This window comes from Myotis nattereri (genome assembly GCF_964212035.1).
Source record: "Myotis nattereri genome assembly, chromosome: 2".
NCBI lineage: Eukaryota > Metazoa > Chordata > Mammalia > Chiroptera > Vespertilionidae > Myotis > Myotis nattereri.
The window spans coordinates 41,210,604-41,227,382 of NC_138076.1; the positions used below are offsets into that span (position 1 = coordinate 41,210,604).

Genomic DNA, 16,779 nt, shown 5'->3' on the forward strand with positions numbered 1-16,779 from the left:
AACCTCCTGCATCCCTCCCCGGCCCTGATCGTGCACTGGTGGGGTCCCTCGGCCTGGCCTGTGCCCTCTCACAATCTGGGACCACTTGGGGGATGTCGGAGAACTGGTTTCAGCCCAATCCCACAGGCCAGGCCGAGGGACCCCACTGGTGCACAAATTTGTGCACTGGGCCTCTAGTAAAATATAAGATTCTATCTTAACCATGTTAAATGTACAGTTCATTAGTGTTAAGTATAGTCACATAGATCTCCAGAGCATTTTCATCTTGCAAAACTGAAACTACAAGTGCCCATCAGTAGATGAATGGATAAAAAAGCTGTGGTACATTCACAAAATGGAACACTACTCGGTTGTAAGAAAGAAAGAAAATGTTACCCTTTGAGACAGCATGCATGGACCTGGAGAACATTACGCTAAGTGAAATAAAAGTCAGAGAAAGACAAGTACCACATGATTTCACTCATGTGGAATTGAATGAACAAACTGAACTAATAAGTAAACTAGAGACAGATTCACAAATAGAGAGCAGGCAGACAGCTCTGATGGGGGGAGCTCTGAGTGGGGAAGGATTGAGCAAAAAAGAGAAAGAACTCATAGACACAGCCAACAACTCTCCACTTCCCCTTCCCCTGGCAATCACTATTCTACTTTCCATCTCTATGAATTTGACAACTCTTGGTACCTCATATAATTGGATTCATATACCATTTGTCTTTTTGTGACTGGCTTATTTCACATAACACAACGTCCTCAAGGTTCATCCATGTTGTAGCATGTGTCAGAATGTCTTTCCTTCTAATACTGAATAATATTCCAAAGTATGTATATGCCATATGTTATTCATTTTTAATACACATTTGGGCTGCTTCCACCTCCTAGCTATTTTAAATAATGCTATAATGAACACAGATATACAAATATATCTTCAAGATCCTGATTTCAATGATTCTGAATATATGCCCAGACTGGATTATATAGTAATTCTATGTTTAATTTTTGGAGGCACCACCATAATATTTTCCACAGGGGCTGTCATTTTACATTACCACCAACTGGGCACAAAGTTTCAATTTCTCTACATCCTCACCAACACACTTGTTATATTCCGTTTTGATAGCAGCCAACCTAATGGGTGGGAGGTGATATCTTATTGCAATTTTAATTTGCATTGCTCTAATGATTCATGGATTATTAGATAATCATTAGAAGAGGTGTAACTGTCTGAAGACTGAGAGAATTCTGGGGTAACAGTGAAGGCTTTTTTTTTTTTTCCACCTGGATTAACACATCAGAGGAACAGCTATTTCCCAGAATCAGAGTGAAGGACATTAGAAACGAAATAGGATGACAATAGGAGGTACCACACAGTGACTTTCCCGTTACTGAGTCACTGAAACTTTCTGGAGGAAGAAGGAAATTACTCAAAACCAACCTACTCCTACAGTTCACTTGATTGAAACAGCCAAGGTTTCTCATCTAATATGGCTGTCCATACTACAGGTCTCATTTTAATTATGCATGTGTGTGATTTACAAGTTTGGAGAGCTGAAGGTCTCTTCCACTTACCGGGAAAACATCCCATTCTCCATTGTGTTCCAAGGGCACCAGAGCAGAAAACCGGATACAGAAGTGGCACAGAGGGAAGGCCCAGAGGCAAAAGGCCCAACCATTTCTCAAATGATGTTTCTTTCAGAAAGAAGCCAAACAGTGTAAGTTGCTATATATTTGGGTTGAATTGTCTCCCTCACAATTCATATGTGGAAGTCTTAAGCCCCAATCCCCAGAGACCTTATTTGGAAGCAGGGTCTCTGCAGATGATCAAGTTAGGGTGGGGTCATTAGGATGGCCCTTAACCAATATGACTGTGGAGAAACTGGGAGACACATACGCACAGAGAGCGAATGTCACAGGAAGATGAAGGCAGAGATGAATCTACAAGCTAAGGAACACAAGAGATTGCCAGCAAAGCACCAGAAGCTGGGGAGAGGCCTGGAGCAGATTCTCCCTCACAGCCTCAGAGGGAACCAACCCTGCCTACACCTTGATCTCAGACTTCCAGCCTTTAGAACTGTGAGACAATAGACTTCTGTTATTTAAGCTGCCCCAACTGTGGTACACTGTTACAGAAGCCCTAGGAAACGAATACCTACATTTAATGTCAAATTGCATCATTAAGCGAGGAAATAGCCAGGAAACAGACTGCAACTGAAGTGTCACCTTGATGCCACAGCAGAAAGTGGTGCCAGTAGGACTTACAAACATCACTGGCTGTCCCGGAGGTTCATGCGGGTACAGGGCACGGAGAAAACGGACTGGCTTTAGTCTAGTACCTCGTGTTCCACCAAACAATGACCAAAAACAAAACCAACACCCCAGGAACCTTAGTCAAGCATCTTTGGAGCTGGGCAGAGGGCAAAAATAAGTTGGAGACTAAGCAATGGCACTTGTACCCACATAAAACCTCTCTCTGAATGGCCCTGGGTTGGCAGGACGCCAGAGGGCTGCTGGCAGTGTCTCAGTTTCTGCTGAACCAGTTTTCTGGAGGAAATTAGGGCTTTATTTTCCTAAGACCCATGGACCTTTCAGGAGCTTTAAAACAGAAGCGAGGCAGCAGTGGGTACCAGTGGAAAAGCACCCCTTAGGAAACGGTCTTTGGAATGGAAAGGTAGGGGGGGAAAGAAGACCATCTTTTCCCTTAGGGGATCCGAAAGTTAGGAAACACGAAGACTCTGCTTGGAGTGAAGGTTTTCCTCTTCAGATGTGAGTAATGAGCAAGAGCTCCACACACCAGGAGACGCTGAGAGCTGCATCACGTGGTCAGCCACGGGCACTCCAGCCATCACAGTGAAATGATGAGCTATTAAACACAACTGAAACCCAATTACTACAGGGCAAGTAATCCTCACACTGTAGAGTATTACGAAACCAGACCTTCCAGCTCTAATAAAATATGTCACCTTGGTAACTTAGAAAAATAATTAAATCAGGCTAAGGGATGATAAGATGGCTAACTCACTTATATATTCGGTATATGTTTCAACTCACTTATATGTTCAGTATATGTTGTGTGGTTTATTTTTCTTCATCATCTGGATTCTACTGATAAAACTGAATTCAATAAAAGCATGTCCACGAATCACAGAAGGTACCTGGTGCCTACGTGTGAAGCAATGTCCTGCAGGAGATGGGATGAAGAATGGCGGGTCGGTGGTGTAAAGGGGTGTAAAGTCTCACCTGAGACCGCGGGGACAGAAATGAAGGCAGAAAAGGCAGAAAAAGCTTAAGTTTTAGAGGTCGGACTTTGATGGAGCCCACGAGGGAGGCCTCAATTCTCTGTGGGGTAGGAGTCTTGGTCATCCATCTCCTAAGAGAGAAGGTGCCCTGGCTGCTCTCTCACTGCCCCAGCTGGCTCACCTCTCCACACCACCCACCTTGGCTCCCCTGTGGGCTCTGGTTGGGATCAGCGATAAGAGGCACCGATGGGTGCTCCTCACCCGCCTCCTCCGGTTCCACCCTGGCCCTGCTGCAGCCTGGCTCCTGCTGGTCACAGCCTGACCACCTTGGGAACCAATCCCTCTTCTTGCCCCTTCAGGACTAAGGGTGATAACAGCTTCCCACAGCTGCTTCATTATCCCTTACTGCTTCCCTGACCTCTTCCTGTTCTCGCTTCTATGACTTGTCCTGTCAGTGAGTTATTTCCATGTAAAACCTTCTGGGTGTCATGTGTTTCTTGCCGTGCATCTCACTAGCGGGGGTCACAGGAGTGAGAGACTTGCGAGGCCCAGGAGGTCTGTAACCATGGGACCCAGGCAAGTAGTGGCCAGGGGTACGCTTTTACAGTAGCCAGGCAGCTCTGAGGACCAGGTGAGATCTGAGGGTGTCAATTTTCAGTGGCAACAACCTCCGCAGTAGTGTCATTTCTTCCAACAGCTCTTAACTGCCTGGGTGTAGCGGCCAAGAAGGAAGGCGCTGTGGCTGCTGCCAGAATCACAGCAGGGAAGGGAGGACCTGAGGTGCTGACGAAGAACGAGGATCCTAAAGGCTAATTCGCTGAGATGTGAACAGACAGCACGGTGTCCCTGAGGCCTGGGGGCCTGGGAGAAGAGCGTTGGCATCACTATGAGGCTAAAGGACAGGTGTAATGGGAGGGACAAGATACAGAGGCAGGTCAGTCAGGAAACCAACCCAACACCAGCACTGGAAAAAGATCGCAAACACTGGGCGTGAGCTTTCATGGAAATGTCACTAAATATTGACTACTGGACAGCTATCACATTCCAGTGTCCCTGTCCCCTGAGACGATCAGTCACACATGCCCTTTCTGTCTTACTTCTGTTGTTGTACATACTCAGGATTTGGAATTAAGGGATTCTTTAAGTTATCTATCAGACTTACACATGGTGACCCTAACTTTTTTCCAAAAACTATTACAAAGGAAATCTTTCTTTAAAATTTGCAGTGAGAACCAAGACTAAACTGCTTTATTTTATTTTATTTTATTTTATTTTAATAAACTGCTTTATTTTAAAGAGCTGTGTGTTGAGGGATCTCCTTCTTGAGGCTCATGGTGAAACACATGTTCTTTTCTTACAATGCTGAACATGCTTCTGTTGGGGGTTGAATTGTGTCCCCCAAATTCATGCATTGAAGTAACCTACAGAACTTCAGAATGTGACCTTATTTGGGAAATAGGCTCTTCACAGATATAATTAAGTTAAAATGAGGTCATTAGGGTGAGCCCTACTTCAATAGGACCGGTGTCCTTACGAAAGGGGGAAATTTGGAGACACCCACATAGGGAGAACACCATGTCAAGAGGAAGGGAGAGATTGGCGCACTAAGTCAACTAGCCAAGAAGACCAGAGACTGCCAGCAAACCACCAAAAAATAGGAGGGAGGCGTGGGACCGATTCTCCCTCAGAAGAGACCAACCCTGCCAGCACCTTGATCTTGCACTTGGAGCCTCCAGAACTTTGAGAGGATAAATCTCTGTTGTTTAAGTTCCCTAATCTGTGATGCTTGTTACGGCAGCCCTAGGAAACGAATACAGACTTTAACAATGAATAGGGTATTGCTGTCATACCCTCACAACCAAGGCTCTTTGGTCTTGTTTTCCAATGCGTGAGACATGCCGTCTTACGTCTAGAGATGAAAGGAAATTGAGCCTCTGAGTTCTGTTCGCTGACAGAAACACATTCGGACAAATAACCACTGGAAGACTGCACGGGAGCCAAATGCACCTTACAGTTCACCTCATAAGTAAGTTGCATCGAAATTAAACAAGCTAATGTGAGCAAGCACCCCGATCCTTTGCAATGATTGTGGAAAGAGTCTGTTGAAGATGCTGTTTAAATGTTTCCCCGGCCTGGCTTTCAGTTAGGTGTGGCAAGTAGCTTCTAGATGGCAAGGAAATTGAAGTGCAAAGAGTAAATATACTTTTTATTATATAACTGGAAACCAAGCCATCAACCTCCATTTGATACTTGCGGTCTGTACAATTTACATAATCACTACGACTCAAGACTCACTCTCGGAGGCTCCTTACAGAGCCACAGATTCTCCTTTGTGATTAAAATAAGGCAATGCCTTTTATTAGCAACATCAGCAGTGCGTCTTTCCTGTCAACTGAAGGAAGACGTTATTTCTAGTACAACAGTTGTCGGGGAAAGGCCCATGCCAGCTGACTTCCTAGCCCTCTGGGACAGCAGAGCGCTCCTTGGGTGGTAAGCGTAAGGACTGCCTCTGTCCTCCACTCTCTGGGTGCTCCCTTCCCACTGGCTGCCAAGTCCCAGCAATTCTACCTCCTCCGTTTCTCTGTCAGTTCCTGGCATTCTGTCTGAGGCCCTTATCAGACTCCATGCTTATAGGACATGGCAAGTCCTCTGTTCGCTGGGTGGGCCTCCTGCAGACTCAGCCCTGATCAATATCCTTCCCACTTAGGACAGCCTGTCACTGGCATCTGTCTCAGGGAACAGCATGAATGACATGCTGGGTTATCCTCTCTAATGGGTCCTCGTAGCCCAGGGCCATCTGACAGCAGGAAAGCAGAGTGTAAGTGAGGAGTGCTGGGCCAGGACCCGGCTGCTCGTCCCCAGCTCTAGGACCTAGACCAAGTCCCTTATGCCCTGTAAGCTTCATTGGGGTCAATCATGCCTACCTCCTAGGGTCACCGGTCAGCCATCAGTGAGCCAGCGAATGCACAGACTTAGCACAATGTCTGGCACATAGCAAGGGACTTTAAAAAGGGTAGTCATTATTTTTATTCATCTTCTTATCACCAGCAAGCACCTTGCCTCGTGTGTCCATAAGCATTTGTGGAACTCATATCATGTTTCCAAGATCACATTCCAAAAAATAACACCAGAGCCACAGAATTCCATTGTGGGTATCTAGGCTAACTTCCTGTTTGTACAAATGAGAGATAAACCCACAAAACTCTCACAGTTATAAAGTACTAAAGACTTTTAGAATTGCTCTTTAACACAATCATTTTAGTTACAGACGATCCCAACTTGGTTAAATCACCCCATATTTTTCATAGGAGTTAAAACCATGATATCCAAATCAAATGTTCAACAAATGAGTGAATCATTAAAAAAAAATCTAATAATTTAAAAATCAGTCTGATTTGTATGTCAATATGTTTCAAAGTGGCATTCAAACAGGAGTGTCTAACCAGCAAGGCGTTGCCTCACCTGGGCCTACAGAGCCCACGCTGTAAGAGCTGCCCCAGAGGGGCTTGAAACCCAATGTCCAGTCTGTGCTAGATGGAAGCAAGGTTCTACTAGACAAATCCTTGCTCAAGAAAATGGAGATGCTCTAGGCCAGGTAAATAGAGACCAAGAACTCAGCACAAAGCAAAAACACACATAAAAATTACAAGCCAAAAGAACACCCCTCAATTTTATTTTATCCTCACCCAAGGATATGTCTTATTGATTTTTAGAGAGAGAGGAAGGAATGGGGGGAGGGAGAGAAACAATGATGTGAGAGAAAAACTGATCGGTTGCCTCCTATATGTGCCCAGACCAGGAATTGAAGCTGAAACCTTGGTGGATGAGACAACGCTTCAACCAACCGAACTACCCGGCCAGGGCTGCCCCTCAATTTTAAAAGCTAACCTAACTGAAGCTCAGAGAAGCTAAAGATATGTTGTTGTTATTGTTGTTTTAAAAAAGGAAGTAAATGTGCTTGGCATAAATTGAGAATTCATCGCCACTACCCAGGGGTCACTTCATTCTTATAGCCTTTCGAAAGCCACTTGGGGTACATCTGTTTCAGGTGATGAATCACCCTCCAAAGAAAGCTCACGTCTACTGTGAGACTATACAAAAAGCTGGGGGAGGGGAGAAGAACTACCCACCTGACACAAGTACGCAATTTTTTATTTTGAAGTGTTTTCACATGCTTTCTTCTTTCCATTTCATCTACCCAACAGCTCTACAATGAAAACAGGATCCCCATTCTGATAAAGAACAATGATGACCCTAAAGCTTAGAATGAAGGAAAGAAAAGAAGCACTAACTTTAATGAGAACCGAATATGTATTCAGAACTCTGCAAAGTGTTTGTACAGAAGGCATTCAGGAAGTCTCCTTAGTTAGAGACAAGGAAATAGATTGGGAATGGTTATCTATTCATCCAGAGCCACACAGCTAACAAGCAATGAAGCCAGGATCCAAGATTCTACACTTTTCCCTTTAACCTTGTTTCTTATAATTAAGAAAATGTATCTCCATTTTAAAGAGAGGAGAAAAGCCCAGCCGGTTTAGCTCAGTGGATAGAGCATTGGCCTGCAGACTGAAAGGTCCCGGGTTCGATTCCAGTCAAGGGTACGTGCCCAGGTTGCGGGCTCGATCCCCAGTAGGGGCCGTGCAGGAGGCAGCCAATCGTTGATTCTCTCTCATCATTGATGTTTTTCTCTCTCTCTCCCTCTCCCTTCCTCTCTGAAATCAATAAAAATATATTTTTTTAGAAAGAAAAGAAAAAAGAGAGGAGAAAAAAAGCCGTTTCTCCAACTCCCTATGTTTTCTCAGGATGTTGGCCCCTGTAACGTCAGATACAGACCTTCTCAATGACAGTGTATTCTTTTTATTTATTAGGTTCTACTGAGTGATTCTTTTTTCAGGGAGAAAATAGCAAACAGCTGTTCGAGAATTCCTGCCATCAGTTCAGGGCTCCAGAAACGGCTTTGATCACAAGCGTCCAGAGTTGAAAGGGGCACACACAAGCATTCCGGGCCAACATTTAAATTCTGCTCTCTGCTTCTAAGGAGCTAGCAAGGAAGGCTAACAGTATTGAGCTGAAATGATTTATGAAAAAAGTTTTAATCTATTAAAATAGCCTTTAAATTTATCCTCATGAGGCCAGGCCCGGACAGCACCATTTATCATTCAAGTGAAATAAAAGACAGAAGGGGCTATGCAAAGCAGAGTGGACACATAAATACGGTTTCAGAAACTTTGCTCATAAAAGGAGCCAAAAGCAACACTGATAAGGGGAAAGAAACGTTGACTTATTTTCAAAAAGCTGAGTGAACTTGTGAAATTCCTTCTCCTCATTCTGGTTTAAACCGGACCTGCGTAAGAGGCAGTGAATACAGCTCTGGGTACGCACATCTCCGTTCTGGTTTTAAGTGGCCAATTAAATTTTATTTAGGTCTCGCCACCGCCACCGCACCCATCACCTCCTCGTACATGCATTTCATGCAAGATAAGACTAGACTTTGGGGGGTGAGCACACAATGTAATGTGCAGAAGACGTATTATAGAATTGTACACCTGAAACTTGGTGATTCACCAATGCCCCCCCCCCCAATACATTTAATTTTTTAAAAAGGAAAGGAAAAAAAGTAGCCCTGGAATAATCAGGTCAACTAGAGGGAACAAGCCCACGGCCAGGGACTGGTAATCTCAAGGGAGTGAGAAGCAAGACCTGTAGTTAAAATGTACATCTCGCCTCTTTGGCAACAAGGGGAGAAGACTTTCAGCATCTTATCAAAGAGGGTACATTCCCCCCAGGATGGCTGAAATGAAAATTAAAAAGGGACACATAATTCATTCAAAATAAACAAGACAAAGAAAAGGAAGGCGACTTCCTAAAGACACAGTTGCTCTGAGTGAGCACAAGCCCAGCTCGAAGCAGAGCCTGGGCTTTGCCTGATGTAAACTGGAGGGCCGCAAGCAAACACACAAACACAGAGCTTTTCAGAAAAGACACAGTCCTGCTTGTCCTTCCCCTGAGCTCACGCTGCCGCAGACAGCTTCAGAATTCCACAACCCCGTGAGGCCTTCCCCAGAATCGCCAAGCCCTTGAAGAACAGGCTCTCAATTGATGTCAAGCCCAGGTTTCACTGACAATTAACGAAATTACGTGGCTGCTTCATTTCAAAAGGTAAGAAAATGAAATAAATGTTTCATCATTGAAGGGCTGACAGTATGAGACTCCTAATTAGGTCTCAGAGAGAGTGGAAGCAATTTTGCCCCTAGTAAAAACCTCTGCAGTCTCTATTATGACACGCAAACTAATTACTTCTCTTAAAGTTTCAGATGCCTGTTTTAGACAAACCTGTTTATTTACTACTACCAATGTGATTTCTAGAAAATCCGTACTTTCTTTCAGTCTGCTATCTCCCAATGTCAAGTGGCATATAGTTTGGTCCAATTTAGTTCAGTGAGGTTTACGTAAGTGGCCCACTCCCCTCCACACATACAAATTAAGTCTTGACATTTCCTGATGCCCCATAAGAAGCATATCATATATAAATCATAGCATACTGACTCATCCTCACCGCTATTCTTTCTAACACTTACTAGGTACACGTAATTACTGTGTCTCATCAGGCTTTGGAAGGTGGAGGCGAGGGATTATTAATTAAAAATAATAATTAAAACTTTTCTCAGTTTACCATTTGCCGGAGGAATTAACAAATGCAGCCATGAAAAGTTAAACAATTCATCAACAAAGATGTCAACACAGGCCTGGCCAGTGTGGTTCAGTGGCTGAGTGTTGACCTATGAACCAGGAGGTCACGGTTCGATTCCCAGTCAGGGTACATGCCCCAGTCGCAGGCTCCATCCCCAGTAGGGGGCATGTAAGAGGCACTGATCAATGATTCTCATCACTGATGTTTCTATCTCTCTCATCCTCTCCCTTCCTCTCTGAAATCAATAAAAATATATTTAAAAAAGAAGATGTCAACACAGGGTCCCAACTTCCAAAAAAATAAAAAGGAGAAAAGAGGCCTTGAATGTCATCTGGACCAAACACCTCTTTTTGCAGATGAGCAAACAAAGTCTCAGCAGGGATATATATAAAGGAACTAATTAGGGAGAGAAGCAAGATTAGGGATGGTGACTCAAAGTCTAATTAGATGCACAGACAATAAGTACTGTATGAAGAGAAGGCAGGCCCCCAGCAAGAGCCAGGGTTGGGGGGAGGCCTGGACAGTTCGTGGCATTTTGATCACTTTGTTAGAAGTAGAGGATGAGCGGTGCTTAGGACGGGGACAGGCCCAGAGCAGCAGGAAGGGAAGAGCGTGGTGACCTTCCCTTTGGGAGCTGTTGGAGGCATGTAAGCAAAGACCCAATGGGGTGAGGCAGGGGAAGCCCAGGGATCTTATGAGGCGGCTCTCGGTGCAGGGAAGGCAGACGGTGTTGCGGTCATGCGGGCTGAGCTCCAATCCCAGTCCTACCTTAACTTTGCAAATGTGAGGAAGTGACTCAAAGCTCTTCCCAGGGGTTCCCTCATCCCAAGGAGAAGGCAGCCCCAACCACTTCTCATAATGTGTGCGTTAAAAGACTGAACACAGGTGTGGGTCGGTCACAGGTATGGAGTATGTGCTGGGTCCAGGCCCCGTTCAGGTGACAGATCCAATGATAAACAAGAACAGAAGAGGCCTTGCTCCCCCAAAGAACTCACACTGCCTGCGGGAAGCCAAAAATAAGCACGTAAACAAAGAAAATAATTTCCCGGCCTGAGATGCTCATGCAGGAGGGAAAACACCCAGGAAAGTGGTGGTGATAACAATGGAAGCAGCTCAAGAATCTGAGCCATCGACAGCAGACCCTCAATGAGGGCTCCCTCCGCTCTCCCAACCTCCCCAACTCAGAAGTCCATATTTTACCCTCAGGCAGTTGGAAGCTGTAAAAGCATCGGAGTGAAGCGATGACAAGACACAACTACAAAAAAGGCACAGTGATTGTCTCCTGGGATGGCCATGGCTGACCGTTGAGTTCTTCCTGCCACAATTAACACTGTGGTACAACTTCCTAAAGGCATCACCACTTTCCACCTGCCTACACCTCTAACTCCTGCTCACTCTTCAACAAAGACTAGGAGTCTCCTTGTCACCCACAAGCATCTTTCCCAGCCATTCTCACCCCAGCTGCTCAAGAGAAGCAAAAGATGGCTTGGTTTTATTTCCTCTGCTCTTCGCGGCTCTTCCTAGAGTGACCTTGCTAATGAAAACACGCAAACTGAATAAACACTCGGAGAAGAAACCATCTGCTTATCCTAAAAACGTCAGGAGGAAGCGTGTTTGTTTACCAGCAGGGTCATGAGGACAGGACACATAAAACCTTCTCAGGAACCCTAAGGGGTGATGATACTGGTGGGGGAGAGGAGGGGCGTCATTAACCCTTTCAGATCCTCAGAGTCCGTTGGTTTTATAACCTCTGGTTGGAAGAGGAAGCTGCATAGATCATAAACCCACAGGGTGAGGCTTATTTGCACAGCTTTTTCCACATAAAGATGATAAAATGCCGAGAACGAATTCACTCTACATAAGTATTGTTTTCGACCTTTCAACTCTGCAGAGAAAATACCTAAAAAAAAACTGCCCAAGTTCAAGAGCTAAGGCAGTGGTAAAACTAGCTACAGAGTGGAAAGTCTGACGCTCACTGCCAAGGCCTCTGAAAAGGTTAAACTCCTAAATAATTTTTAAAGGCTATAAATAGCAAGGGAGGCAATCTTGGAGAGTATTGGTTATCTGTGCCAGGAAATATTTAGGGAATTTGCATTTACAATGGCTACTTTGCCCATATTCATGGTCTACAATAAGAAAAGGCCCAGGAAATTCAATCCCCAAGGAAAAAAAAATGGTTTGGAGAAGAATGTTCCCAAAGGGAAACTGTAATGACTTCTGGCTGTGTGCCCTGCTCATCTGTGTGGCAAATGTGAGTGAGCAAGGAGAATTCATTCTCTTGGGACACCCAATCCAAGGAGGATCACGTGTGGGAGAGGGGAACACTTCCAGGGTCACTGAGCCTTGATGAATTCACAGCATCCAGTTTTGGAGCAACGTTTTAAAGCAGTTATGGGGAGCTGGTGGGGAGCTAGTAGTGTCTCTTGCAATCCTGTGCCACTCTCCTCCATCCTGAGCACAGGGACCGAGTCACTGTGGCCAGCCTGCCTGCTGCCTTCCAGCTGCTGTTTCAGTTCTTAAAGACCATAAGGTAGCAATTGAGAATCAGCTTAGCCAATAAAAATGCTGATATCCGCCTTTCTGCAAGCACTTGTAGAAAACATCTGTTGCCCATTGGTTGAGAAGGAACATTCTAACCAAACTAGAAAAATGAAAATAAGGTATGAATGGGTGAGGCATGTGAAAAATTAACAATTCTACTTGTAAAATAAATTCATCCCGACGTCAGTCAGCAAACATTTAATGAGCACCTACTACAAAACAGATGCTATGCTGGGTGCCAGGGACGAGATAAGGTCCCTGCCAAGAAGCCAGCAGTGAGGTAGCAAACAGACGTCAATACCACTAATCATTCTTGTATTGGGCGCCTAGTATGTGCCAAGAGTCGTTCCAAACACTTCAGTTGTATCAACCCCTTTAATTCTCAGAAAATAAGGTAGGGTTTATTATTAGCCTTATTTTACAGGTGAAAAATCGAGATACAAAGAGGTTAAATGCCAGTTCAAGGTGATCATAGGTTAGTAGGAGAAGCTGGGATTTGAACCCAGGCAGTCTGGCCACCCTACTAGGTGTATGAGTAAACAGGTCTGAAGGAGGGAAGAAAAAGCCCCAGCCCCAGACTCCGCCTCAAGGAGCTGGCATCTGGGTAAAACTGACAGGGCCTTTAAGGGTGCATAGGAGTTTATGGGTGGGGGGTTGTAGGGTGAAAAAGTTTCCTCCAGGCAGAGGAGTTACAAATACAAAGCACAAACATCAGAAATTGTCAAGTAATATAGTTTTAAAAGGCGAAAACATATTTCTATTCCTATTTCTCAGACAGAGAGCTCCTACAGAATTCCTGAACAGTAGGTAGCTAAGAGCAGAGTCTTGACATTCTTTGGTTCAGGGAACTGAAGAACTGAAATTGAATACAGTACAATGCTTCCTGCAGTTTGTGCACACAACAGCAGCCTCTGATAGCTCTCGGGTCCAAACCACATACAGGAACACCGCTTAATAGAATGTGCTGCTACAGACTTGGGCCCAGAAGTCTTAACAGAACCAAATAGGAAATTCTGAAACACTGAAACAAAATACCTCACCAAACCAGTCTGACAATGCAGAGAAAAGGTTGCAAGGGGGGTTGGGGGGTGGGGGGGGAGGCAGGGGGCGGGCCATGCGTTCTAAAAGGCCTAATTCTAACAGGCTAGCAGGTGTGCCCCTCAATTTAGTTTTACAATTTCAGCAGATTAGCAACAGATCTGTTCACCAAAATACGAAGATGTTCCCAAAGCCTTGCTAGATATGAATTGCAAAACAAGAAAATTAGAAAGACACAAAGATGGTTTGAGATGTGCAATAAATTGGTGGTTTTACACATAGCTATTCTGAGGCTTATCTTTCCCTGAGACGATGATAATTCACACTCTCTGGGCAATATTCTTTGAAATAAATATAATTTAGTGAATCATATCACTTAAATGATTAAATGATGGGTTACAGACGTGGATGCCAACTTAAATTTCAGTCGCTCTAACCAACAGGAATAATAGACGGATCGGCTCCACTTTAAAAACAGGTTGTGTTCCCAGAGTGTGTTTATAAGTTGGCTGTTTGGAATTCGAGAGCTATTTTCTTGCCCCACGATGTGAGAGGTGGCGCTTAGTCCCCAAGAGAGAACATGGGAAACGAAATCCAAAGTGTGCTAAGAACTCTCTGGACTCCGACCCACATAAGGGATAATGATTCTCGAGGAAAGTGCGGTCCGAGTCCTGGAGAGCTGGCCACACACACCGAGCTCTCCCAGCCTGGGAACAAGAAAGCCTCCATCAGTACATGACTGGTGGGCCCCTCACCTCCAGCAGGAGTTCTATTTATGGAGGAGGCCGGAGAAGGATGGGGGAGGGCAGGGGGCAGTGAGGCAGGGACTCTGAGGAAAACAGTGGAAGAGACCAGGCTGGCGGTTCCTCCCCACCGCCCAGCTCCCAGACGCTCCTTAGCTCTGCCCCTGACACGGCGGGCTCTTCCATTCCAGAGCTGCCACACTGAGGGTGTGGTCAGGGTTTCTCTGCATCCCACTCCCCACCCACGAACATGGGCGTCAACTTCTCTTCTGAATGAGAACACCCGTGCAGGGCTTCGACGGTCCTCTCGGGATTTTTCTCACCTTAGAGCAGTGGCACACACACAAGCACACACACACACACACACACACACACACACAGAAAGTGCCTGTGATAAGCAAATTAAACTGAGATCCAGCCACAAGACCACAACTCTCTCCAATTCAAACAGATATAATACATATGCATATGCATACACATATATATTTGTATCGGGAAAGTCAGTAAAATTCAAGTGATGTGCCCACTGATATCATTATATAGGCAGTTCACGCATAAATCTAAAGATCAGACAGCTCAGAACCAGAATGGGTCAGAGGAGAGTGTTGGGGGGGCGGAGGGGAGGCAGAATACACACCCCCTCTTCCTGACACCTCATGTCACTGAAACATGAGAGGAACCTCCCCATGTTGAAGAATGCTCACATGCTTGAGTTCAGATACACCCCAACTTACTGGAACTTCAAACGCCTCCTGGGTGTCATCCAGCATTTGGATTTTGATGGACATGAGTTTTCCTGAAGGTGTCGGAGGCGGTTTCTGTCCATGTTCCAAGGTACTGATCCCTGAATTCTCTGGGGCCCCCAGTCGAGATCCTGGAGTTGGCTTCTGCTCTATTTCTCCCATGATGAAAGCAGATTATATAGTATCTGCAGGAAGCAGTGAGAAAGAGAAATACATCAATCAGAGCGGAGACTCACTCACTTAAGCCACCTGGTAGCACTTGTCGTCTTCTGCCCTTCATCCTGGGAATTTCCCCAAACCACGCCAGGGTCTCCACTATCTGCATAGGAACCACACAGGGTGAGGCTTCAGTCCTTTGCCTCACAATGTCACCTTACCCACTCAAGGCACGCAAATAGAGGCACGTGGTTTATTCTTCTGCATATTTTTACATATTTCATCCTTTCCTCTTTTTACAGTAAGCTCTTCATTATTCATATCATAGATTCAGTTGTGTTCAACATAACTCTAGGCACTACTTCTTATACTGAGTCTGGCGGGAAGATAATGAATAGAACCTAAGCCATGTTATTAGCATCCATTAAGTACCTTTTACAGACACACTAACATACTAAATAATGTGAGTATTATAAAGATAAATAGGTAAAACACACATTGTGGCTCCCCAATTTATAATCTGGTTGAGGAAACTAAACATGCACTCATCATACAAACACAGGTGAAATAACGTAGGGTCTTTTCTCTTGATTTCTGCTTGTTTCTATGACAATTACCTCCTAATTCATTTCTTTCCTACCTCCCACCTTGTACCCCCTTTTCCAAGCACATACTATAGTATCAAGAGTTATTTTCCTAAAAACAAAACACAATCATCTTTCCCTCCCAAACTGTCCACTCTTCTCTCATGCCACAAACCCACTCCCCCTTCTCCCATGCCCATCTCGCTCCAGGTCATCATGTGTAGCACTCTCTGGCTTTAACATTCTACCTTCGCTTTAACATTCAGTTCAAGTGTCTCATCCCTGACACCTGGGCAGAGCTCAGGTGGTGCTGCCGCTCTTGCTCATGACCTGCCAAGCTGCTTCTGCACGGCGGTCAATTCCATCAGCATTTGCCCGTTTACTTCCCCCATGACATCATAACCCTAAAGCAGAAACCAAACCTTGAATATTCTTGGGACCTCAGCTCCCTCCCAGGCACAATGCCTGGCACAGAGTGGAGCTCAATAATGGCTGCCTGATGTCTGGACCCATCAGCCAGCACATTTATTCCATGGCCAATATCTTAAGTGTGACGGAGCACAAAGAAATGAGAGTTCAATGTGAGATGAAGTGGTGTTGATTTTTAAAGGGAGGGGAGGGGGCTTCCATCAAAGAGAAGGTGGGGATTCAATTCAATGTAGTCTCAGACGTTGGGTAATACTTGAGAGGAAACAGAAATACACAAGGAGAAGGCATGCCAGGAATGCCAACGGCACCAAGGAGGCCAGGGGACAGATTACAATGACATATGGGAAGAAGAGTGAGAATTAATGCTGAAGAGTTAAAGACGCATTTGGAAAATAGGTTGGAATCAGACTATAAAGAACCTCAAATGCCTAGTTGAGAAATACGGTCTTTACGCTGTGAGTGGAAGGGAGCTACTGGGGTAAGAATAATGACACAACAGTAGAACTTCTGAAAAATGAATCTGAAAATAATATATACTGAGAAGTGCAAAAAGAGAGACGGGAGGGCAGTGGCCGGGGGTGTCCAGTTTCAAAGCTACTACAATTTGTGCTGCAGGGGGAT

General features: G+C 45.0%; 1 protein-coding gene across 2 annotated transcripts in view; it reads right to left on the minus strand.

Annotated features, from left to right (window-relative positions):
* FARP1 (FERM, ARH/RhoGEF and pleckstrin domain protein 1) overlaps positions 1–15,174 on the minus strand; it is a 235,301-nt gene extending 220,127 nt beyond the window's left edge. For both annotated transcript variants that reach the window (XM_081082502.1, XM_081082501.1), the window contains exon 1: positions 14,981–15,174. In XM_081082502.1, coding sequence (XP_080938628.1) covers positions 14,981–15,151 — 171 coding nt within the window. In that variant the 5' untranslated portion in view covers positions 15,152–15,174. The remainder of the gene's footprint in view (positions 1–14,980) is intronic.
* Between the last annotated feature and the right edge of the window lie 1,605 nt (positions 15,175–16,779).